This window comes from Pinus tabuliformis, chromosome 2_2 (genome assembly GCF_031772625.1).
Source record: "Pinus tabuliformis cultivar Carrire ecotype Pingquan chromosome 2_2, CPIR1, whole genome shotgun sequence".
NCBI classification, from domain to species: Eukaryota; Viridiplantae; Streptophyta; class Pinopsida; order Pinales; family Pinaceae; genus Pinus; species Pinus tabuliformis.
The window spans coordinates 335,986,074-336,013,279 of NC_142300.1; the positions used below are offsets into that span (position 1 = coordinate 335,986,074).

General features: G+C 38.8%; 1 protein-coding gene across 10 annotated transcripts in view; it reads right to left on the reverse strand.

Annotated features, from left to right (window-relative positions):
- Nucleotides 1-27,206, reverse strand: part of LOC149192652 (uncharacterized) — a 316,669-nt gene that overhangs the window by 140,045 nt on the left and 149,418 nt on the right. For 9 of the 10 annotated variants that reach the window (XR_016254896.1, XR_016254897.1, XR_016254895.1 and 6 more), the window contains 3 exons: nt 2,208-2,269; nt 1,847-1,987; nt 1,585-1,734 (listed from right to left, as the gene is read on the reverse strand). Coding sequence is in view for 7 of the 10 variants with exons in the window: in XM_089406434.1 (XP_089262560.1) it covers nt 1,585-1,734; nt 1,847-1,987; nt 2,208-2,269 (353 nt within the window). In the remaining 3 variants the exon portion in view is untranslated. Of the gene's footprint in view, nt 1-1,584; nt 1,735-1,846; nt 1,993-2,207; nt 2,270-27,206 lie in introns of all 10 variants that reach the window. The other variant, XM_089406438.1, reaches the window with a different exon arrangement.

Genomic DNA, 27,206 nt, shown 5'->3' on the forward strand with positions numbered 1-27,206 from the left:
CTGAAATGCTTTTATAATAGGTCTAAAATGTGTCTAATTACTACGGTCTAGATCCCTCTACAAGGTGATTTCCTTCACTGGTTAGAATGGATGCTACTAGTCCACAAAACATGTAATTACAGGTCTCGTTCTTTCTTGTACATATGCACAGGACCCTCGGCCTAGAATGAGTCTCTCTTTGTGCACCTCGGACCTCCTAAAAGATGATGCCTGCCTGAAGTGTGCTTATCGGCTCTTGATCTAGTTGTCTCGGCCTTCAAGACTAATGCAAACAATTCCTTTTTCTTTATCGTGATCACTTCAGAAATGTGTAAACCTTGTAGCAGTTAGTGATCTTCAAACTACCAATAATCTTGACCTTAGCCCTGATACCATATTGAAAATCCATTAGGGCAGCATTAGGGTGATTTCTCTTAATCTTGACAATTACTTGCGATATTTAGATTTCTTCTTTTTCCTGATTATTATGTTCTTATCATCAAGACAATTGCCAAAACAATGAAGATCACAACAATAAAGAGATGGACACAAGATATAGACTCCAAGCCAGGTCAAAACCCCTCCAAGGGGAAAACCCAGAAAGAACTTCTCTTCTTATAGAAACAATTCAAATGAAACTTCCAGGACCAAACCCAAAACAGAGACTCCACCAAGAACCAAGCCAGCCACCAATCATCCTTCTTCAAAACAAGACAAGAGCAGTGGAACAATATTCTTCCAAAAGCAAGGCTCTTCTAGCATTTCAGTTCCCCAAGAAGAATCTGCAACTATTACTACAACATTCGTACCTAAGGTATGCCCAAAAACCCTAGGTTTCCCGCACGTGTGAACTAAAGCAAGCAAATTTTTAGACCTCTGAACTTTTCTAGAGCTTCTTCCTTTCTTCACTAGCCTTCTCCTTGCTCTTCTAAGACTTTCACACTCCTTTCCAATTGCAGATCAAAATCAAAGATGTGTGTTTGATAAGGTTGAAGTTCTTCATTTATGTAGCCTTTCCAAGAGGCTTCATTAGCCCTCTCTAGGCCGACTTCTCCTTTGCTGGCCCACTTGGTCTTGGGAGCCTTCTAGACACTTCTATATACAAAAAAAATTATTTCCTTGATACAAATACCCGAATGGGTCTTTTACAATATGACAAGGACACTTTGACTCATGTAAACCCAAGGAGCATTAAATGGATGCTAGAGACAAATAACTTGAGCATGAAACTCATGCTTTACAAATAATTTTTCTTTTGTTCTTTACATCATTTTCTTTCTTCTTTTGATAGATGCATAAGAATTACATCATGACATGAGTCAAACGACAATTACGAAGACCAAAACTAGTTACATTCTCCAACAAAGGGAGAAATAAATCAAGAGAGAAGATTATAATAGACTAAAAGATCATGCATAACGTACAAGACAATCCATCAACCAAAAGACCTTATGATTAGCTGTCAATAACTAAAAGGCAGGTCCCAATATTAGAAAATTTAGGGGCATTGTTAATGCCTCAACACTTCTACATTGTTCTTACAGTGTTGTTTATATTCATGCATGTGCCTATTAACAAGGAGAAAAGGGAAATATAGCTACATACTGTGCCCTTTTCTGGAATGATAATCCGGTAAGCCATTATGTTATGTGTAGCTGCAGCAATTTTGCGATTTCGCATGAGAGCCTCCATAAATGTTTTTATTTGATCAACATCAGTTACAGGTGACAAATGAGCTTGGAAAGTACCTGAAATCTAACACGCATGGTTAGATAGTTCCAATACATGTAAAAATTAATCCGTTTCAAGAATATCCAACTTAATGTACAACAACATATACTATAGACTACTAAGGCATAATGCTTACTTCTCTTTTCAGTAAAAGGAGCACCGTGAACAATCCCAAGAATCCTATCCAATTCATCCAAGGATTTATCATTGGACTCCATAAGAATACTCTCACAACTCCAAGTTTGTGGACTATTACCACCTGAAATATGCATGCATTCTGACCTGCAAAGTTTTCATTCCAGTGAGTCAGGATTGCTAACATGTACATTAATAACAAAAACACTCTAACTGCACTCGTGATATATAATTATGCTGTTCACATGTGTGTACATGAGTATCTTTGTGGATGTTGAGTGGCCACTAGAAACTTTAATTACCTTCTTCCATATTTTATATTGGAAAAACATCTAAAAAGAAAGAGTCAAGAGCTTCAAAACCTTGACATACACTTCTGGTATCAAATCCTCTTTGTGTTTTGCAATAACATCCAACTCTGTTTCTGTCATATATAAAGAGTAATTTTAGCCATGAGAATGGATTCATCCAATATCCACTTCAAAATTAATCACTAAATGTATACCTCAAAATAAACAAAAGATGAGTATGATCCATGGAAATTCAATAACCAAAATCAAGGACACATCAAGCAACAAGATCTGTGAAAAATGGAGACAATTTGTAAAACACAAGAAAAATATAAACATGATAGAATTTCTAAACACGATAATCACTTGTGACTGTTTATATATCTTTTTCATTTAGCAATTACTTCATTCATTAGGTCATCAAGTAATTATAAAGAGTAATTTTAGACATGAGAATGAATTCATCCAATATCCACTTCAAAATTAATCACTAAATGTATACCTCAAAATAAACAAAAGATTAGTATGATCCATGGAAAGTCAACAACCAACCTCAAGGAGACATCAAGCAACAATATCTGTGAGAAAATGGAGACAAGTTGTAAAACACAAGAAAACTATAAACCAGTCATCCTACTAAAAGTGACTTATAGATGCATTAATTAGGAGAGCCATCACAACACTACTTATGAATTATTTCCTTACATATGTTGAGATATTTTGGCTAATCTTCACCTGTGGCCACATGCCAGACTGCTTTGGGAGTAGTTGAGACTCTTAACAAGCCAACCTGTGGGTAGTAGTAGGTAGTTACTGTTAAAATTCAAATGCATGATAGAATTTCTTAACATGACAATTACTTGTGACTGTTTATATATGTTTTTCATTAAGCACATACTTCATTCATTAGGTCATCAAGCAATTATACAAGAACAATGTACAAAAGATAAGGGACACCAGAAATTAGGCCAGAGGCCAGGGCAAAACCCACAAGGGGAAACCCAGAAATCCTTTCCTTATAGAATCTTTGTCAACAAGAGAAATCCAAGTCATATCTAACCTGACCAGTAGACCAATCATGCCAAGTCAGCCCTCCAGCATATCAAGACAAGATGCTCACAAAATTGTCCATAAAAGAGTCTGCAAAGAAGTCTGCTTCAGATCTCCAAGAGGGACAAACTTTGCCTTCTGTCTTAGCCTCAGATTATGTCATTGAACTTCGAATTCTATCTCAGAATATGAGCCTCAACTTGCACATTTTCCACAGAAGTATGGCTTCAGATTTCGCACTTTTCTCCACAAGGATGAGTTACAGAATGTCTCGGACTTTTACTTCTATTTGACCTTCCGAATTTCCTTGAGCGAGCAGCCTTGTCTTTTGTTTTCGGCCTCGAAGAGCAAGTAGCCTTGTCTTCTTTTCAGATCTGGTGTATGTTTGATGATGATGTCCAATCAAGAGATGTGAGTGAGCTATATATAGTCTTCTCCACAAGCGAAAGGGTGCCACATGTAGTTGAGCTGACTTGAGGGGTAGGAGGGCTGACTTGGCATCTTGGTGAGACAAATGACACTTGACAAATTTAATATTTATTTCTTTTGCAAGGGTCATGAAGAACATGCCCTTCTAAATTTTCTTTTGACCAATATAAAGCTTGAAGAACATGCTTGACAATAAAGAAATAAAAATAATAATTTTATTTGTTCAAAAGATATCAATAATTAGTTATTATGAAGGTTAAGCATAGTTACAATTTCAACACTCCCTCTTAACTAGGGAGGTATTCATAATGACTTATAGGGATATTCTCAAGTTGAAGACTTCTATAAGAAAGGATCCAGATTGATAAGCATTGTTATAAACCCAGATTGATAAGCACCGTTATAAACATCATCATGACCAGCATTGTCAAACTACCAAGGCCTTGAGAAGTAAGCTCTATCTCTCCACTAGATAAGAGCAAAATGTTGGGAGGCATTCAATAGGACACCACACAACCGCCTCTCTGAGGCACATACTCCAACCTGTTGAGAAACCAAGATGCTAGTAGATTATGATTGATTTCTCTTAACTTAATAATTACTTGTGAATGTTTGTTGGCTTCTTATTAAATTTATATTTTCTTCATCAAGTAATCCAAAATGTACAAAACATGAAGATCACAGAGAGACAAAGGACACGAGAAATTAGGCTCCAAGCTAGGGAAAAATCCCACAAGGGGGAAAACCCAAAATTCCTCTTCTTATAGAATCAAATCAAAGTGACATATCCAAGACGCAAGACCAAGACCAATACTGCCACAATGAACCCCAGTCAACCCTCCTCCAAGTCTCCTCCAACAAAGTCAAAGTCAATGTTCGTCAAATCTTTGGAACTATGGTCAAGCTACAAAGAATCTCAGTCTTGTAATGAAGGTAGAATTTCGGCCCCTATAAGAGCCTATGAAAAACCACAGGAACTTCGCATGTGTGGACAGAATTAGGGCAGAAACAGCTAGTCTTCTCTCTCCTTTGACTTTCGCTGATTTTCTTCTTGTTCTTGCACAGAAATCAATGTGTATGATGAGTGAGTGATTGGTCTCCAAAGTGGTCGAGTTGTCTTCTATATATACACATCTAGGAGGGTCGAATAGCTACCCCTGGGGCCAACTTGTCCAAGGAGGGCCGATTTGGTCTTGTGGATTACATTTTGACTCAAGACAAAAATAATTTTCCTTTTCTTACGAGAAGTCCAAATGGGACTTTAACTCAATTACATTTCTTTGACTCATAATAAATTTTCTTTTGACTCAATTGACCCTATAAGCATGAAGAACATGCTTTGACTAGAGATAAAATAATAATAATGAATATAATAAATGAATACGATTTGAATTACATTATGAAGACCAACTCTAGTTACATTTCCAACACACCTAGGTTCACCAAAGTATGTCCTCCACGGGACCATTTCCTAATCCATTGTCATAACACTTGACAAGGAAATGTCGGTCCTCAGGATCATTCTTATACTAGATCAATGTACTTGACTTATGGTTGTTAATCCTGGTCACAGTACATGTCTCAAGAATGTTGATCCATGATGCTTATCCAATCTACCATTCTCCCTATCCGTGTTTCTGTACTTGACTTACAATTATTAGTCCTAGCCACAATACATGACACATGGAGAACTAGGTGTCCATCCTCACTTCCTCAACCTGGGAGGACTAATCAACAAGCCCAAGCTTGTCTCGGAAGTACTCATACTTCCCTTGCATCAATTGCCTGTTCATTCGCGGAGATTTGTTGTAGCTTCTCAACTCCCATCTGCACAATATCATAATGTACTTCGACCTTCAATGAAAAAACAAGTTCTCTGACAATCTTCGCACTGCTTTGATCATTTCAAAGTATCATGGTCGAATCTACCACGCCATCAAACATTTTACAAAGCCAAACTGCTTCACAGCTAATTGTACAAATTTCCATATCTTTTACCTCCACAATGCAATAGAATCCCGCTTCATGCTCTTCCAAGAAACCATATCAAATCCCAACCATCAGTAGTATCTTTACTCATCATCAACACTGCCAACCCAATTGATGTATCCTCAAGTCCTAAGTTGTAGTGTGAGATCCTTCATGTCAAATTATGCTTCTAGTTCCCTCTAAAGTCAATATTTCTTCATGAGTCCTTCTTTCCCAAGTACGAGGTTTTCTTTAATCATGATGCTCCTTCAAAATCTGGGATAACTCTTCTAACTAAGGCAATCATCTTAACATGATCCTTTCCCTCTTACTAGGAGAACTTTCTTGCTTTCAATCTGTCATTTGGTGCATGCTAGATTTTTTATTTCTCTAATGCATACTTCAAACTACTCTCTTCTTTCTACATTCACGTTCTTCCATGATTCAGGAAAGTCCTCATGCGTTGCTATGTTATGTCTTTCTTCCTATTTCCAAAGCCTAGGCAGCCCCTACATTGACCTACAATCCTCACTAGGAGGCCATAAAAGAACAAATACAATTAAGCAAAGTAAAAAGACAATAGCAACAATACTAATCAAGGAAAGGAGATGTATAGTACTTATCTTTTGAGAAAAGAATTAGCTCCCTCTTAATCTTGTATTTCTTGTAATCATCCTAGTCCTCACATTAGCATGATGTCATTTTGTCATTCTCAAGAGCTAGGGCTTCTTTTTTCAGCAGAAACGATTAGTCCTAGGGTTTTGTCTCTAGGGTTTTCTTAGTTCAAATTTTTCTAGGGTTTACAAACCCTAGATGCTTCAATATCCAAAGTCTTCAAGGCCTGTCATTTTTCAAATTGCAAGTTCTACACGTATACTAATGTGTTAGCTACAAATTCTAGAAATGCCATTTATATGCCTTCTATATTTGAAATGGAGCTCATCAATGTTTTGATTGTCTTACTTGAATTGTAGCACAAAAGTTTAGCCTACGTATGCAAGGAGAGGATAAAGCACTTAACATATTGATTATGTCTTTGTCCTCAAAGACAAGAGACACATGCATTATAGCACAAATCCATGCGAAATAAACTTATAAGATTATTGATCTCTAAGATCATTCTTTTGATGAACTTAGTAGTCATTAATTGGAATGGATTTAGAATCTAAATCTATGTCTAGTTCTTGAGATATGATAACAAGAGATTATATGTACCTCTTCAACCCTATCTATCCAACCTTACTAGTTCTCCATTTTTGCCTTCGAGTATGGCACCATAATGTAACTTCCTTGGGCTGCTTCAAAGAGATATGCTCACAGTAAACTCAGACTTCTCATCATGGTAGCTCAAGTCAACTCTTCAATTTTGTCAAAAAGAATTCTTTTCAATTATGTCCATAAGAAGTCTGTAACTAGGTCTTTGTATAGTCTCCAAGAGGTCTGCACATCAACCTTCGTGTAAGTGTCATAATCAAACGCCCAACGACTCACTTTATTGATCATTCGACCCTCTTGAGAGGTTTATTATTGTGTTATTGAGCTATCTTGGTGGGTTTGTCACCAAGGGATGTTAATATTGCACATTATTTTATTATTTTGGGCTCAATTAGGCCAAATTACGCAAATCGAACTCCTTAGTCATTGTATAAATAGAAGTGAGATGATTCATTTTGATCATCATCACTTGGATTGGGATTTAGTAGCTCTTGAGAATTTTGCATTCCCTTTTAGAGGACGAGTTTGGATATTATGGATGAATTTTGATGTTTGGATCTATTTAGTATTTATCTTGTCTTGGAGCTTCATTATTGGGATAACATGATCATTGGATATATTCTTTTGTACATCTAAGTAATATTTGCATGCTTGTTCTTGTTATTTACTTTGTCACATGAATGTTACTAGGATTTTCGATATACAAATCTGAAATTTGTTGCTTTCTTATGCGAAATTGTGGAAATTTTGATCTTTTATAGTGTTGCATCATTGCATGGGCCACGTATCAATGGATGAAAGTTACTAGAGATTATTTTGCTGGAATAAATCTTGACAATTCATCAATTATTGAATATTGAACTATAAAGATCTCAAGTAGTTGCTCTCATGCCCTAATGCCATGCGAAGTTGCTTGAAGACCTCCTTGATTGGGTAAACCTCTTCCAAACCATAAATTCTCCTGACTCCATCTCTCCCAAAGGATAAGGCATTGGTCCTTCCATAGGTGGTCACTTTAAACGCATATTTCTCTCACCTCTCCTTCTCTTTCTAGGCCTAGCCTCCATAGGTCATCTAGGGCATCACTTATCTCACATTCTAGCCATCAAAAGACTTTGATCTCTTGTCCATTACTGCGCTAGGGTTTCCTCTAGAGGCCCTCCAAATTTCACGAAATTTCGACAGTGGGATCTCAAGATATTGCAAGCCCTAGCCCAAGGATTGTTTCTTGCCCTAGGTTTCCCTTGGCTAGTAACCTCATTTGGATCATTGTATTCTATTCTAAGAAGATTTTTCCATTGATCCTCTTCCCTTCCAAAATTAGGTCAAGCCCCTCCTTGATTGATCAATTCCACTTCCTTGACTTAATTCTAGGTCCACTTGGTCCCGTGTGGTCCCACAACTTCACAACTCCAACTCCACAAAGAGCACATATGACCAAGTCTCCATAAGGATTTCTACGCCTAGGAATCATCTTTACTAGATACATTCCCTAACCGTAGCCTTGAGAATCCCCTTAGCCCTCCTAAAGTGCTTATCATCTTGCTTTCAAAGCAAGAAAGCCATACAATTGAGCCTCTCTTAGAAGTAGGCCTTTGGAATCACGCTTCACCCTCTCATTGACACATCTATTATCGTGATTCCTCTAATATCGGGTCTCCTCCCATTGGTGAAAGTCCGTAAAGAGCAGGGAGCCTTAGCTGAGATGACAGTGGGCTATCGCTCTATTGTTGCCCTTGAACTAGTAGTTGCTCTATAGGATCCGCTCCTAGGACCCCTGCTAGTTTGAGCGGTAACAAGTTGGACATGGAGTTTTGGTGGTAGTTTTGGATCTAGGTCTTGGTCTTAGATATCTCATTTTGAACTAGTTCTATAAGAGAAGGATTTATGGGTTTTCCCCCTTGTGGGGTTTTGCCCTAGCTTGGAGCCTAATTTCAGGTGTCCGTTGTCTTATGCGCGTTATGTTCTCTATGTTTTGCTATTGTGTAATTGCTTGATGACATAAGTAAACAAGTAAAACTAAGAAAAGGAATAAATATCAGTCACATGTAATTACCATGATAAGAAATTTTATCATCTAACAAAATTTCAAGATGGTATCAGAGCTAAGGAAGATCAAAGAAGAAAGACAGTCTTCTCTCTCATTGAAGACTACTCCATCTTGAGACACCTGTCGCAATAATCTAAAAAATTTGATCTGAAGTCTGTAGCAACCATCCAAAATCTGTTTTGAGGAAAAAATTCAAGTTTGTGGTCTATACTCTAATGGAAGACAATGGTCTGAGATCTATGGCATATGTCCAAGAGATCTGAAAAGATCAAGGCTACTTCAGATAGGTCTGTATTCCTACCATTTGAAGCCTGTTTTAAGATCAATGTAAAAGATGAGGAAGAGATTTATACCCTCGCTCAAGCTAGAAAAAGATCAAAGTACAGTATGAATCCTGTGATGAAATTTTGTGGCATTTGATAAGAAAAACTCAGAATTTGTGACATACAAAAGTAAATTTTTGTGATACCTCCTTTGTGATGCAAGTTTTGTGATACAAATCTCTCAGTGTTGATGTGAGTTCCAGTGACACCTATATCTCTAGATTACAAAGGATTTAAACAAAGGCTGAAAACAGTGAATACTATTCTATGGTAGTAATTCAAATTCTATCCTATGCAAGAAATCCAAATCTATGGTCATTATGACCTAGAATTCTAAGATACACTTGAAGTACGAATATAGTAGTAGATAAGAAGGCCGAAATCTGAATTTGATATTCCTTAAAGATTATACGAAGTCTCTAAAGATACTGTGATATGCAATGTTAGCACTACACTCTGATATGTGAGGTCTCTATGGATTTATGGTCAACTTGGCACTTAAACAATAGAATTAAAGATCAGAAAATGGCATCCGAACTACCTCTGAAATCCTAAGCATCTATATTAACTCCCGGCAACAACATCACTTGTTCAGAGATTCAAACTATACAAGACATTTGAAAAACACATGATGAATTTCTCTTCATTCTGTGACAGCCTATGCAAAGTTTTGTGGCTATGCAACAGTATGTGTTCCTATCTTATGCGGCTCTGAGACACATTGTTCCACACAAAGACCTGAGAAACGAAGGGCAGAAGTTTGCCATGAGGATATAAGACCCATTCATCTTTGTGACATGTACATTTATAATCTGAAGTTAATCTCGTGGAGGACAGACCTGTGACATTTTTGGAGGCTATATCTATATCAAGCCTCATCATTGTGACATCCAACTTTGTAAGACCCAATCTCCTTGTAGCAGTGATCAATCTATGAAAAGTTTGATTTTGTGCTAGCAGACCAAACCTGAAGTGATAAAGAGGTCTGTGGTGATCGGAGATCCCCAAACCTGCAGTGACAAACTCAAACCTGCGGTAACTGGTATGACAAAAATCCAAATTTAGTACACAATTATTACAGAGAAGGCTGACCTGTACACTTGGTAGAGTTGTCCTGGTAAGGATAGTTTCTTGAAGCATTGCAAGGATCATAAATTTGAAGTATTTCTGCTAGAGGAAGTTGACAGATCAGATCTCCAAGGTAAGAATGATAGATTGTAACAGCCACACCATCTAGACTCCCTACTCATACATAAAGGAAGGATGAACTACACCATGAAGCCGACCTATCTAATATTGAAGTCTGAAAGTACTTGTTAAAATTGGCAACTAGGGCCAAATTCCACTTTGGACAGCAGCCAGCTCATTTGATGGAGATAATTATTGCAATCAATTCCTCTTTTTGAGAGAACCAAAATCGACCTAAAGATCACTAAATTTGGACAAGGAGAAATATGTTTTTGAGATCAAGCCCACCCATGTCCAAATTGTCAAGGTCGGCCACATCATCATGTAGGCTCATGAAGCCCAATGGACATGTGTTTGTGAAAATTTCATCTATTGCAGCAACTAGAAATTATTCTTCTAACTGTAAATTTAATTATGCAGTTTATTTGCTATGGCAAACAATGAGTAAAATCACAACTGCAATTTTCACCATAAAAATACTACAGAAAATAAAATACTAGAAACTGAGAAATTCTAGCACACAAAAGAATTTCGACACAGTTATTTTTGGACAATTGTCCCCGGAAAAACCCAACTTGGGAAAACCAGTGCAGCGGATGAGGGTTTTGTTATTATTCTTCAGCAGCCATATTGAGTACAATAATTTAGATGCTCTACTGGAAATCTAATTTGAGGAAAATACTGGCAAAATTATTGTGAGAATTTTCTCTCACCCCACAACGAATTTATGCCCTCTAAATTGTCTTCCTAGTCACACACTGAATCTACTGCGTCACCCTCTGCACAGTGCTTGTGCAGAACCTCTGTGGATTTCGGCCTTCCTCTCACTACCTCTTTCTGGCACTGGAAAACTTCCTCCTGGAATGTTGCTACCCTCCTCTACCACCTGCTACTCACCTTCTGACTCTATCTTCTCTGTTGAATCACTGCCACTAAGAAAATCGAACTACCTGGGCAATTGAGTATCTGCACTGGTGTGTTCTCCATCTACCCATCGACTTCTTCTTATAATCCTTTGTTGGAGCACCAACGGCCAAGATTAAAACATAATTGATGACCTAGATTAATTCTCTATCGATCCGTGTGAGTTTCAAGATGATTCTCACCTCATCTCAATTAATACTAATTAATTAACCATATTCCTTAAATTTAGACTTAGGAAATATTTAAAAAACGGCTAATAATCTAATTGAGACACTTCTAGGTGGAATTTCCAAAAATGATTTATGGGTTTTGGAGATCTCATGTATTCTAGCCTCTCCACCAAATTTCGTGGCTAGAACACATCTGATGCTATAAAAACTAACAGTCTTTTGACCCTCAACAACTTGTATAGATAAGGATGACCTCATACCTCATTTGGCACCTCATCACACAACACATTCTTCTCTCTCTTCATCTTATTGCTTTGTACAACACATTGGGAAGTTGTTTTCTCACACGTGTGGCAAGAAGGATGACGAAAATTACAGGGCCGAAAATCTGAATGTGTCTGCAACTTTGACTAGCATTGACCAAGGTGCTTTTGACCTGTTTTCACTGCGATTTTTGGAGGAATCTTTCTGTTTGGATAGGCCGCATTATTTGGCACAAAAACTGAGAATTTCTAGGCTAGTTGACCAGCATTAACCGCAGCAAGAAGTGCAAACATTGACTGATTTTGACTGACTATTTTGGGCTAACTTGAAAAGCAAAGAAGGTCGAGTTTGACTACATTTGACCGAGCTCAAGAAGAGGTGCTTTGACCGTTGACTCTTGACTAGTTAGGGTTGATTTGATTGTTGTTGACTGAGGGCTGACTTACAAATTTGACAAGGCTATTTTTGGATAGTGATTTGGCAAGTCAATTTTGACTTTGACTTTGTATTATTGTACTCTCTCATTCCACTGAACATTTGATATTTATAATAAGAAGAATTGATCAAGAGTTTTCCCCATCTTGGGGTTTTTCCCTGGCATTAGCCAAATTCTAGTGTTCTCTTGTCTTTTGCATTTATTGGTCATGTTCTATCTACAGAAATTGTCAATGTGATTAATGGTTCATGTGATTGCTATTGAAAATTAAGTGGAAATTGTCATTGGGATGCTAAAAGGACATTGAAGTAATTGTTGCAAGCATAGAACATTCCATTGATATCTAAAATTAACATGGTATCAGAGCCCATGTGAAGACAAAGCCCAAGAAAGAGAAAGAAAAGCAATCATTAAGAGATATGTTGGACAAAAATTATAAGGCAAGTCTCAATGGCCTCTACATCCTACTTCAAGACTAAGGACAAGCTCAATGACAAATCCGACTAGTATACATGGAATATGACATTGAACCTAACTTTAGAGGAGCATGAAGTATTGGACTATGTGCAAGGAAAAGTGGTGGAGCCTCCTTCAAATGCACCGGCAGCTTCTAAGATGAAGTATAGAAAAGGTGAGGTCAAAGCAAAGAAAATTTTGATTGACTCCATTCAAAAGCATTTGGTTGCCTATATTTCTGACTAGGGAACTTCTAAAGAAATATATGATAAGTTGGTTGGGATGTTCAAAGTAAACAATGCAAATCAAATCCTCTTTCTCAAAAACAAGTTGAAGGATATCAATATGGATAAAGGGGAGTCTATCCAATCCTACGTCATGAGAATAACACAAATCAAGAATGACCTACTATCTATTGGAGAAGTTATTGCTGACAAGGAACTCACTTTCATTGCACTTGGAGGTCTTTCAAGACCATGGGATGTATTTACCATCACCATTCTCAACAACGACAAGATACATGGTTTCGATGAATTATTGGCCAAATGCACTCAAGAGGAGACAAGGATGATGGAGAGAGATAAGTCCTCCAATGGAAATGAACCTATTTCCTTCTCCGCTCATGCGAAAAGGAAGAATGACATTGGTCCAAGGAGACATCGTCAAGGATCTACAAAGGGATTCAAAGGAGGAAGAAAAGGAAGATGCCACAATTGTAACGGGTTAGGCCACTATGCTAGAGAGTGTCCTAACAAGAACAATCCTCCAAGGGATGATGACAACAACAACAACAATTTCAAAGGCAATGGCAATTAAAGAAACAACAGGTTCAACAATAAAGGAAAGAGGAATGCTCCTGCTCCTCGAAATGGAAATAGTCAACCTCCCAAAAGGACAAGAAATGCCTGATATGATGAAAGTAATGTTGTATAAAAACAAGATGAGTTCTATCTTATTTATGCTCTATCTACTGCCTCTCCTCCGGATACTTTGGATCTGTGAAAATTCTATCACTGCAACAACCGATTTATTTTACCTAATTATTTCCCAATAAGTTATTTATGAAAATCTTTCAGTAAACATTAAAATAAATTTTGTTGCAGATATCACATCATAATATAGAAACAAACACATGCACAAGAATTAACACATTGACACAAATATTTTGGACAATCAGTCCCCGGAAAAACCTAATGTGGGAAAACCGGTGCAGCAAGGGAGGATTTTATTATTCAGCAATTCTTCAGTACAATTGGGTGCCAAACTGGCTTACCCAACAGAGAGAGATTCTTCAGCACTTCTCCCAGTCTCAGCATCAGCCTGGCTGACCTCTGCGTATCTCCCAAACCCTCTATGTTAGCCCCTGCCTCTCTGCATCAGCACTGGACCTCTCTACGTCATCCACACAAGCCCTCCAATGACTGCGCAGTCTGCAGGCTCTGCGTCTGCCTCTCCAACCTCTACGTTGTTCCCCTGGTGTTGTTCTCGACTCTTTGTTTTGTACTTGCTGTTCTCCAGACTACTAGTTCGAATTTCTCAGCTAACCCCGATCTAGAAATCGAACTGACTGATCTCCCTCAGTGTGTTCTCCAACTAACCCTCAAGCCTCTTCTTATACTTTTCATGTTGGTCCTTCAATGGCCGAGATTAAATCTTTAATCAATGGCTAAGATTAGATTTGGCTTGATCCATGACTTTTGGAAGCTTTTAACCCAGTTTTATATTGATACCCATTAATATTTTATTTTTCCTAAGTTTAGACTTAGGAACTCCATTAAAAATATTAATTATTTTAGTATCTCCCAAACCAGTTAGAATCTGCCCAAACTATTTCTAGGTCTTGGAGATCTTATGTGCTTTAGCCTCTCCACCAATTTTCATGGTTAGAGCACATTCGATGCTACCCCAAATCAATAGAATCATTGGTTGATTGATAATGGAGCCTCAAGGCACTTCACTAGATACAAGGAGGCCCTCTCAAATTTAGTTGAGAAAAAAACTAAAATTTAAATATCATAATTGAAGATAATACCACCTACCCCATGAAAGGGATAGGTACAGTCACTCTTCACTTGAATCAACGTCAAACCATTCATCGACAAGATGTGTTGTATGTGCCCGACTTGAAGAAGAACTCGGTGTTTATTTCTGTGATGGAAGATAAACGCTTCAAGGTAGCATTCATTGACGGAAAGGTATATATTTGGCATAGAAACCCTAAAGATGCATTTACTCTAGGATTTAACGTTGATGATCTCTATCAAGTTGGTGGAAGTCCTTTGGGAGCTTTGGCAAGTGATACTTCTCTTCAATGTGAATTATGGAAACAGAGATTTGCCCACTTACATTACAAAGCCTTACCTGGGGTAAGGATAATGGTCACAGGAATGCCCAACTTTAATATGAACCATGAAAGAGTTTGTCAAGGTTGTGCATATTGAAAACATACAAAGGGACCATTCCCTTCTAGTGAAAGACAGACAAACGATATTCTTCAACTAGTCCATTCTGAACTATCTGGTGCCCTGCCCATAACCTCATTAGGAGGATACATGCATTTGCAATCTTTGTGGATGACTACTCACGCAAAACATGGATCTATTTCTTGAAGAGGAAGGATGAAGTGTTCAAATGGTTTCATTCGTTTAAGGCATTGGTGGAAAATCAAACAGAGAAAATGATCAAGACATTAAGGACCGACAATGGAACCGAATATGAATCAAATGAATTCAATGACTTTTGTAGAGATGCTGACATTAAGAGGGAGACAAATGTTCCATACACTCCTGAGCAGAATGGTGTTGTTGAAAGGAAGAATTGAACGATTATGGAAGCCACCCATGCCATGATCTATGATCAAAGTCTACTGAAGTTCTTATGGGGAAAAGCTAGCAACATTGTCGTGTATGTTCAAAATAGGAGCCCACATCAAGCTTTGGATTTCAAGACACCCGACGAAGTCTTCACTGGTAAGAAACTTGATGTTTCTCATTTTAGAATCTTTAGTTGTCTAGTATATTTTCATATGCCTGAAGAGAAAAGGAATAAGTTGGAAGCTTCTGCAAAAGAAAGGTATATTCGTCGGCTACAATGAAAATTCAAAAGCATATAGAATCTATGTACCTAGTCAAAGAGATGTGGAAGTAAGTCGTGATGCTACCTTTGATGAAGACACTAACCTTGGGAAAGCCACAAATCTCCCTATCCCAAGGAAGGACGATGATGATGCTGCCAAAAAATAAGATGAACTTTTGATGGATGAGCATATACCCGATGTTGATGGTCTGATGGATCTTATTGATCCACCTCCGAGTGATCCCTCTACCTCAAGGAAAAGACCACTATGGCTCAAAGATACTCTCGAAGATGCTGAAAGACATACTGCTCCAAGAGGGACATTTCGCGAAAGTAAGAAGTCGAACAGGTATCAAGGGTACTTGGCTACCATGAGTACTATTGTTCAAGTTGAACCATGCACATTCGAAGAAGTCGTAAAGCACCAAGTATGGAAAGATGTGATGAATGAGGAATATGAATCAATCATGAAAAATGATGTCTGGGACATGGTGCCTAGACTTAAGGACAAGTCTGTGGTCACCTCTAAATGGATTTACAAAATTAAACATGGAGTTGATGGAAGTGCTGAAAAATACAAGGCCAGGTTCGTTGCTCGTGGCTTCTCTCAAAAGGAAGGAGTGGACTATGATGAAATATTTGCACTGATTGCTCGATACACAACTATCCGATATATAATTGCTCTTGTTGCCAACCAAGGTTGGAGCCTACATCATATGGACGTTAAGACTGCTTTCTTGCATGGCTCACTTAAGGAGGAAGACTACTTGGAACAACTATAGGGGTTTGAAGTACAAGATAAAAGGACACATGTATGTCGGCTGAAGAAATCCCTTTATGGGTTTTGTTTAGAAATCTAGGAGGCAACAAGTGTAGGTGATTTCTCTTACTTTGATTTCTCTTAGATGTCTTCTTGGTGAAGATGTCTTTCTTCAAAAGTGATCCTTGGCTCAAAGGGAGATCACATTGATTCCTTGATGATGATGACAATTCTTTTTCCTGCTTTTCTTCCTTCAAGACAATGCTAGTTAAACTTGTTTCACAACCTCAAATTTTGGCCCTTCTTCAGAATTTTGGCGTGATGTAGCTGTTTTGCAATTTCGGCCTTTCCTACAATAACCCTAGTTCACAAATGCGCCTAGAAGATGGATAAATTTGCATCCTTTCTACTTCGCTTGAATTGTCTTCTTTTTCTTGTTATTTCAGCTTGTAAAGGAGATCTTTCTTAGCACAAAACTTGATCCTTAATGGTGGTTGCAATTCCATACTTGTTCCAGAAGGATGTCTTAATACTTCGCATGTGTATTGAATATAGCCCAGAAAAACAAATCCAAAAGTGCTTCGCTCTTCCTTCTTTGTGATAATGATTGTAGAATGTGAGTTTCCTAAGAACGCTTCAAGTGTGGAACCCTTCTTTGGATGAGCTAGGGTTTTGAGGTCTTTTTTGATGCTCTTAATTATTCCCTTCCAATATGATGAGAGCGTTAGTCCTTCTTGATGATTGATGCTCTTGATGTTTCCAAGATGATCTCTTACTTTGGCCCTAGAGTATCCTTCTTCATGTTGCCCTTCCTTGATGTAGTCACGTTAGCTCTGAAACCATGTTGAGAAATCTAGGAGGCAACAAATGTAGGTGATTTCTCTTACTTTAACAGCTTGTGATGTATTTTTACTTTACTTGATTAACTTTTTCTTGCCTTTATTATTAATAGTGTTCTCTATCATCAAATAGCTACCAAATCATAAAGAACAATGATACAATAGGGCACAAGATATAGGTGATCAGCCAGAGCCACAACCTCTCCAACTGAGGGGAATATACCACCAAAATCCTTCTCTTCTTATAGAACTTCAATTAACAAATTCCAAGACCTATGACCCTTGACCAAGATCCTCCAACGCCAAGACATCCTTCCTTCTTGATGAGCTTTCCTTACATAGCTTCCAACAACAAACTTCGACCTTCCAGCAACTTCAACCCCAACAACAATTTTTGCAACTTCGACCTAGCAACTTCAGCAACTTCGACCTAGCAACTTCACAGCGTCGACCTTGATGCAGCTTTACCAGTTTCAACCTAGCAGCTTCACAGCTTTGATCTAGAGGCAGCTTCACAACTTCGATCTTGCAGCTTCACAGTGTCGACCTTGCATCTTCACAGTTTCGATCTTGCAACTCCACAGCTTCGACCTTGCAGCTTCACAGCTTTGATGCAACTTCAGAATTTCGTCTAGCCCAGAAACTGTGGAAACCCCAATGAAAGAAAGAGAGAGAGATGCCCAAAAACTTCAATCTTGATCTTCTTCTTCAACTTTTTCCATCTTCTATCTTGAGGAGATCGAACTCGCTTGAGTGAGTGTGTAAATGAGGTCGAATTCCTTCTTTTTTATAGGCTTGTGAGGGGTACGAATTGCTATCTTAAGGCTGACTTGTCCCTTCATGTAGGCCGACTTGATCTTTGTGCCATGACGAGGTCTTGGAGGGTCTTTTGACTCTATTTTGACTCAATAAATTTTTCTTTACAATATGTAACATGCCCAAATGGGTCTTCAATACATGACAATGACTCAATTGACTTTAAGACAAATGTAGAAGCACTCAATGGATGCTTGACCTAAAAATAAATTTCCCTTAAGCATGAAACCCATGCCTCAAGAACACAAATAATAAATTTATTTTTCTCTTTTCATTAAATATATAAAATCATGATTACATATGCCATTATGAAGACCAAACCTAGTTACATATTTCAACACTCCCTCTTAACTAGGGAGGTATTCATAATCCATACAAGGTATTTGGACATTCTCAATCTGAAGAATTTTCATAAGAAAGTCGGATTAGTAACCCATCTGTATAGCATCATATCATCCAACATTGTCACATAGCAAGGCCTTGACTAATAGCTTTATCTGTCTACAAGATCATAGCACAGCACTGGCGAGACCAATGATTTATAGACACCCTCATCATTGTCTCTCTCAAAACATACCCCACCCGGGTTCTCTTAGAGTATGTTCCACCAGGACTATCCTTATCTTGGATTCTCAGTCCTCAAAGAATACCAGTCCTCTATGACTACTCTTATCTTGGATGCCCTACCACATCCTCAAAGAGTATCGGATACCAGATGCTTACCCAATCCTCCATTCTTTCTTCCCAAGTGAAGACAAGAACGATGTGTCTACCTCTCCCTCTTAACTAGGGAGGGTATACCCATTCCAATGAAGGAAAGCACCCATTCCTACAAAAGGAATGTAGCCAAGCTCCCTCTTAAACAGGGATTTGACCAAGCCTCCCCTTAACCAAGGACTTGCTTCCAGTAGCTCTCTAGGTGGAGATCATGGGACAACCAGCTGCTTGTAGGACTTCCTCTTTCGATGTCATGAATTTATTCTTTGTTATGGAGCCTACATCTTTTGGGACTTCTTCGTAGGGAATTGGCCAACCATCACTTTCATTCATGAATCATGTCATTCATGTCAACCTTTCTTTCATTAAAAAGTGATTCACTAATCCATATTGTTAAAATTTGGGTACCAGAGGACAAGTGGTTCCCTAAGGCTTTGATCTTTGGCCTAGGGAAAAGTGTCCAAATTTATTTGTACTTTTCTCTTAAAGTGACTTTATAAGTGGTAAAGTCGATTTAATTTAAAAGTGACTTTATAAGTGGTAAAGTTACATTCTAATTTAAAAGTGACTTTATTAAAGTCAATGAAGAATTAGAAAGTGAAAAAGTGACTATGGAAATAAAAGGCTAAGTGGCTAGGTTGCACGAAACGGGGAAACAGGTACGAGTTTCCGAAACAGGAACCGATACGAAACGCGACCTCCCCAAATTTTGGAAACAGGGAAACGCGAAAATATATATATATATATATATATTAGGACATTTAAGACATTTGTGCAATCATAAAGCATATATGATACATTCTAATTTATTACATTATGATAAAATTGTCAATTGTCAATGCATAAACTCTAAGTCTCTAAATTTACATCACATTTACTCATGAATGATCACATAATGAAAATAGAAATATCCAAAATCAGCCACGAGAAATTTCTAATTTCTTGTCTCGTGCTTGATTGGGAGTCTCCTCCTACATAGTCGAACGACCTTAGTGCTCTTGATTAAATACAAGTTTCATACCCTAGTACCCTACATGCTCTTCATTATTGGGAGTCTCCCCTGCATAAAGGGCTTGGTTCTCTTGATTAAATACAAGTTCCATGCCCTAGTACATGATAAAATCCAATGGAAACATTGCAATCCCCCCAATCCTGAAATCCTGAAAAACAGATAAGTTTGTTGGATTTTGAGTGAGATCTAAAATTCTACTTTCTCCATATGAAATCCAATGAGGGCAAAACCACTCTCAAACATACTGAGTCATTTCATGGTAATGTTAAAAATTTAAGTAAAAGGATGAAAATGAAAAATAAAGGAGAATAACACTTTTACTTTAAGAATTTAACATGGTAAAATTTAACATTACCATGAACTGCATATCAACACTAGGGCAAAAGTTCACTTTTATAACTTTAGACAGGCATCTAAAAGCAACTAGAAGTCACTAGGATAACCTAAAAATAAATTAGAAAACAAATTAAAAATTAAAATTAAAAAAAAACACAAGTAAAACGCTGAAACGTGAGTCATACGGCCCTGAAACGCGTTTCAGGTCGTATTGGCCACGTTTCAGTTTCGTGAAACGTGGCAATACAGCCTGAAACGCGTTTCAGGACCGTACCATACGCATTTCAGCATTTTGTACCCGTTTCCGTACGGAAACGCTCCCTTGCCCTACGTTACCTGCAACATAGCTAAGTGGGTTTTTATTTAAGTGGGTGAGTTAAAAACTAGAAAGTGAGAATTAAATGCACGTTTATTCTCATCCCTAGATCTAAATGAATCTCAGCCATTAGATCTTAGGTAACCCAAAAGGTCATTTAGAGAGCAAAAGGAGAAGAGAAGAGAGAAAGATCAAATCATTCTTTCATGAGCAATTGAGAGAAAGAGAAGAGAGAACAAGGAGAATTTCTGAGCAGTCAGGAAGTGAAGGAAAGTAGTAAGAAGAAATTTCAACAAATCTGGGCAGTAGCGTTTATTGGCACACATCCCAAGGCAAAACCATTAAATAGGAGAAAGGCATAGAAATCAAGGAAGAGGGACAGCAGCAATGGCACGATTTTTGAGGCATATTTGGGCATGATTTTCGAGGCAGTCATACTGTTGAAATCCATACAGTCCATACAACAAGTTTTGGGCACATTTTTCGAGGCAGGTCATACAGAATTTAATGCTATTTTATTGTTGGAAAATTTATGTTTTGCTTGTTTGTTGATTCGCACGATTTTCGAGGTGGAGTTCAAGCACGGAAATCGAGATAAGTTGTAATTTGTGGTTACTGGAATTTTTACTGTGTATTTCAGTTTCTTTGTAAAAGCATTTTCAGAAATTAAAAAGAGCTCTCAAACTGGTTTTCCCCAAGAGTTGTAGGAGTTTTTCTAGGGTCACATTGACCAAAAATCACTATGTTATTTTCTGTGTGTGGCCGTCATAATTTTGCTGTGTTTTATTTCTACAATTTCAGCAGTTGTGAAATCTGTAAATTTGTGTTTTCAGAAAATATTGTCATTTCCAGATTTTAGAATTTTTTATCATGCTTGGATTTAAAACTAAATGCATGGAGTGATAAGGAAAATTGATAACCGGAGTGGGGGTTGAAATTTCTTCAGGGTATCAGAGCTTGGTTGGCGGAAAAGTGCAGTTTGGGACAGCGAAGTGAAAATTACAGCAAGCTGATTTTTACACAGAAAACAGAAACCTTTACCACAAATTTGAAAATTTCAGTTTGGTAAGACAGTTTAACATATCTTTGTGTTTGAGAGTGGAAGACAAGTTGGATGGGCAGAACAACTACATTGCATGGAAGGAGAGAATCCAAAGCATCTTTGAGGAAGCAGAAGTTTGGGGCATTATGGTAAATACCACATAGAACCCAGTAGTAATACCTGCTAACCCTGTACAGGTGGCAGAGTTTAACAAAAAGAATGATAAGGCAAAAAGATTGATTATGGAAGGAATCAAAGATCATGTCATTCCTCATGTGAGAGGAAAGACTTATGCACATGAAATGTGGACAGCCTTGACCAGTCTTTACCAGAGCTCAAATGAAAACAGAAAAATGGTCCTAAAGGAGAAACTAAAGGCCATTAAAATGGCTAAGACTGACAGTGCTACAACATACCTCACAAAGATCACTTCAGTGAGAGATGAGTTGGCAGTCGTAGGTGAGATCATTGCACCCACTAAGTTGGTGAAGATTGCTTTGAATGGTCTTCCCAAGACTTGGGAGAATTTTGTGGATAGCATTGTTGCACGGGAAAACCTTCTCGATTAGGAGAGGTTGTGGGATGATTGCATTCAGAATGAGATCAGAAAGAACCATCTTGGGTCAGCCAAACAGGTGGAAGAGGATGACAATGTGGCATTGTTAGCAAGAGGCAAGAAGGGCAGAGCAAAGAAGCAAGCTTCCAACAATGGAGCCAAAGGCAAAGGTAAAGGCAAGCAGCAGAACAAGGAGAAGGACTATTGCAAAGTCAAATGTTAGAATTGTCAAAAGTTGGGACACTATGTTGTTGTGTGTCCGGAGAAGAAGAACAAGAAAGAGAGAGACAAACCCATGGGAACTTCTGCAAAGATAGAGAGCTTCTCAGAGAGTTTTGATTGGGAGTTTGGGTTCATAGCTTGTGAAGCCACTAGTGCAGAATCACTTGCCATATAGGTTCAGAGGGAGTGTGCATTCCCCGCTACTAGCAAAGCATCTTCTAGCATTTGGTATGTTGATAGTGGTGCTTCCCGCCACATGACAGGAGTCAGAGAGTACTTCTCAAAGCTTTCAGAGGATGATACTGATATGGAGGTAGTACTTGGTGATGACAGCATGATTAGAGCAGTCGGTGTGGGGACATTGACATTTGATAGGGGACCCAAACCTCCATTGAAAGTGTCAGATGTTCTATATGTGCCTAGAATGAAGAAGAACCTGATATGTGTCTCAGCACTTGAGGACAGAGGGTATGATGTGTTGTTCAGCAGAGGGCAGGTGCTTATATATCCTAGGAGAACTCCAGCTTCTTCAACTAGATTGATTGATGTGCGCCATGCCAAGGTGTACAAGTTCTCATTCCAACCCCTGATGGCATTGAGTAGCAGCGCCCGAGACAGGACCGACAGCAGATCTAGCAGTTCAGAGTTGTGTGAGATTTGGCACTGTAGGATGGGGCACATGTATCATGGGGCCTTGAGTACATTGTGGGAGATCACCACTGGTGTGCTAGATTTCAGTTCTGATCACCTTCATGTATGTAGAAGATGTTCTATGGGGAAGTTTGCTAGCTCCCCTTTTCCCGATAGTGATAGCAAAGCGACCGGAATCCTTGACTTGATTCATACCGATGTGAGTGGTCGAATGTCTCATGTATCCTTGAGTGGCTATGAGTACTATATTTTATTCATTGATGACCACTCCAGGAAGACCTGGATTTATTTTTTGAAGACCAAGAGTGAGGTCTTCAAGTGGTTTCAAGAGTTCAAAGCTCTTGTGGAGACCCAGACAGGTAGGAATATCAAGGTCCTCAGGTCGGACAGTGGAGGGGAGTATACCCTTGGTGAGTTTGTTGATTTTTGTGTTGAGGCAGGCATTAGGAGGGAGTTCACAGTTCCTTACAAACCCCGGCAGAATGGGGTTGCGGAGATGAAAAACAGATCCATTGTAGGGGTTGCCAAAGCCATGCTTCATGATCAGGGGTTACCTTTATTTTTGTGGGCAGAGGCCTGCAACATTGCTGTGTACTTGCAGAACAGAAGTCCACATCGTACCTTGGGGAATGTGACTCCGGAGGAGGCTTTTTCTAGGAAGAAGCCCGATGTTGGGCACTTTCGTATCTTTGGGTGCCTTACATATTCCTATGTCCCTAAGGAGGACAAGACCAAGCTAGAGCCCACTGTAGACAAGGGCATATTTGTGGGTTATAGGGAGACCTCAAAAGCTTATCGGAGTTATATTCCTCCGCAGAGGAAAGTGGTTGTCAAGCGGGATGTGAAGTTCGAGGAGGAGAGAGCTTTCAAGAGGTCACGGGAGTTAGAGTATCCAGAGTCACCAAACCCTCAGGAGTAGCTGAGTCAGTCACAGGGATCCAGTGGTCAGGGATCAAGAGGTACATCGATTACATTTTCAGATCCATCAGTGAGCAATGGCTCTCAGAGTTAGTTGGGTGGATCTTCGGGCAGCATGCAGGGCAGTCCATAGAGCAGTTCACAGGGTAGTCCACTAATGGACAGTTCGCACGGTACTTCAGCATCTACAAGCACAGATTCAGGCATGAGGTCAGTTGGCAGGCCTTCAGGAGTTCAGGCTTCTGATGATGATGAGGATTCTTTCACTCCGGTGGGAGAAGTATGCTCAGGGAAGAGGAAGCCCAAGTGGCTTCAAGATACCTTGCGCGAGGCCACATCAATTGCTGGGCCAAAGAGACAGGTTAGAGAGAGTAAACCACCTGAGCAGTTTTGTAGTTACATGGCATTGGTAACAAGCATTGTTGACTCTGAGCCTTCTAGTTATGAGGAGGCTGCCAGCCAGCAGGTCTGGAGAGAGGCCATGATGGAGAAGCATTCTTCTATTATGAAGAACGATGTTTGGGAGGTAGTGTCGAGGCCTGAAGGTAAATCATTTGTTACTTCCAGATGGCTCCACAAGATAAAGCATGCTGCAAATGGAAGCATCAAGAAGTTCAAGGCTCGATTTGTGGCGAGAGGGTTCTCACAGGTAGAGGGAGTTGACTATGAGGAGACCTTCGCTACCATAGCTCGGTATACATCTATTCGCTCCATTATATCGATTGCAGCAGAGATGGGTTGGAAGATCCACCAGATGGATGTGAACACTGCATTTCTCAATGGCTTCATTCAGGAGGAGGTTTATATTGAGCAGCCGCAGGGCTTTGAGGTGCATGGGAAGGAGTCCCATGTATGCAGATTGAAAAAGGCACTCTATGGCCTGAAGCAAGCTCCTAGAGCTTGGTACTCTAGAATTGATACATACTTGCAGCAGTTGGGTTTCACAAAGAGTGAAGCTGATCCGAACCTATACTTCATTGTGGTGGGTGAGGAGCCTCTCATTCTGGTGTTGTATGTTGATGACTTGACCATCACTGGTGCAGAGAGACTCATTGAAGGCTGCAAGAGAGATCTTGCTTCAAAGTTTGAGATGAAAGATATCGGCTTGATGCATTATTTTCTAGGATTAGAGTTGTGGCAGGAGGATGGGCATTTCTTCCTAGGACAAGGGAAGTACATTGTGGATATTCTTAGCAGATTTCACATGGAGGACTGCAAACCCATGTCTACACCTATGATCAGTCACTGGAAGAAGCTTCACGCTTCTGATTCTGAGTTGGTGGATCCTACTCTATACAGACAACTGATTGGTAAATTGATGTATTTGGTCAACACTCAACCAGATATATGTTTTGCAGTTAACACTATGAGTCAGTTCATGTGTGAGCCCAGGAGAGTGCACTGGGTGGTTGCAAAACACATTCTTCGTTACTTGCAGGGGACTGTGGATTTTGGTCTGGATTATAGACAGGTGATGGAGTGAGACTGACAGGGTACACGGATTCAGATTGGGCAAGTTGTGCTTCAGATAGGAAGAGTACTTTCGGGCATTGTTTTGGGTTGGGTTCGGCAGTTGTGTCGTGGATCAGCCAGAAACAACAGTCAGTTGCATTGAACTCAGCTAAGGCAGAGTATATGGCTGCGAGTTTGGCTAGTTGTGAGGCCATATGGCTTCGCAAGATGTTGTTTGGTCTATTTGGTCAAGCATTGAGACCTTCAGTAATTTACTGTGATAATCAGAGTTGCATAAAACTCACGAAGAATCCAGTTTTTCATGACAGGTCGAAGCATACTGAGATCAAGTATCACTTCATTAGAGACTATGTCCAAAAGGGAGCTGTCAAACTTGAGTACATTTCCACAAAATAGCAAGTAGCGAACATTTTCACCAAAGCCTTACCACGGGGCAAGCATGTCTACTTCAGAGACAAGATGGGAGTGGTGAGGAACACTTTCCTCAATAAGAGGAAGTGTTAAAATTTCGGTACCAGAGGACAAGAGGTTCTCTAAGGCTTTGATCTTTGGCCTAGGGAAAAGTGCCCAAATTTATTTATACTTTTCTCCTAAAGTGACATTATAAGTGGTAAAGTCAATTTAATTTAAAAGTGACTTTATAAGTGGTAAAGTTACATTCTAATTTAAAAGTGACTTTATAAGCGGTAAAGTTACATTCTAATTTAAAGGTGACTTTATTAAAGTCAATGAAGAATTAGAAAGTGAAAAAGTGACTATGGAAATAAAAGGCTAAGTGGATCTTTATTTAAGTGGGTAAGTTAAAAAATAAAAAATGAGAATTAAATGCACATTTATTCTCATCGCTAGATCTAAATGAATCTTAGCCATTAGATCTTAGGGTAACCCAAAAGGTCATTTAGAGAGTAAAAGGAGAAGAGATGAGAGAAAGATCAATTCATTCTTTCATGAGCATTTGAGAGAAAGAGAAGAGAGAACAAGGAGAAAATTTCTGAGCAGTGAGGAAGTGAAGGAAAGCAGCAAGAAGAAATTTCAGCAAATCTGGGCAACAGCATTTATTGGCACACATCCCAAGGCAAAACCGTACAACAGGAGAAAGGCACAGAAATCGAGGAAGAGGAACAACAGCCAGGACAAATTTTGAGGCATATTTGGGCACGATTTTCAAGGCAATCATACTGTTGAAATCCATACAATCCGTACAGCAAGTTCTGGGCACTTTTTTCGAGGCGGGCCATACAGCATTTAATGTTGTTTTATTGCTGGAAAATATCTGTTTTAGCTGTTTGCTGATTGGCACAATTTTTGAGGTGGAGTTCAAGCACGGAAATTGAGATAAGTTGTAATTTGTGGTTGCTAGAATTTTTATTGTGTATTTCAGTTTCTCTGTAAAAGTATTTTCAGAAACAAAGAAGAGCTCTCAAACTGGTTTTCCCCAAGAGTTGTAGGGGGTTTTTCCAGAGTCACATTGACCAAAAATCACTGTGTTATTTTCTGTGTGTGGCTATCATAATTTTGTTGTGTTTTATTTCTGCAATTTCAACAGTTTTGAAATATCTAAATTTGTGTTTTCAGAAAATATTGTCATTTCCAGATTTTAGAATTTTTTATCATGCTTGGATTTACAACTAAATGCATGGAGTGATAAGGAAAACTGATAACCGGAGTGGGGGTTGAAATTTCTTCACATATATGGCTTTCCTTCATACAGCTACCTTCTCCACATCATGTCTTCTTCAGGATCTTATCATCCCACCACATGAATATCAGTTGTAGATGACATATACAACGTTTCCTTTGGTTTCCCTGCATTAGCCCATCCAGATATTGTTCAAAAGTAAAAAAAGAACATCAAATTACCTTTG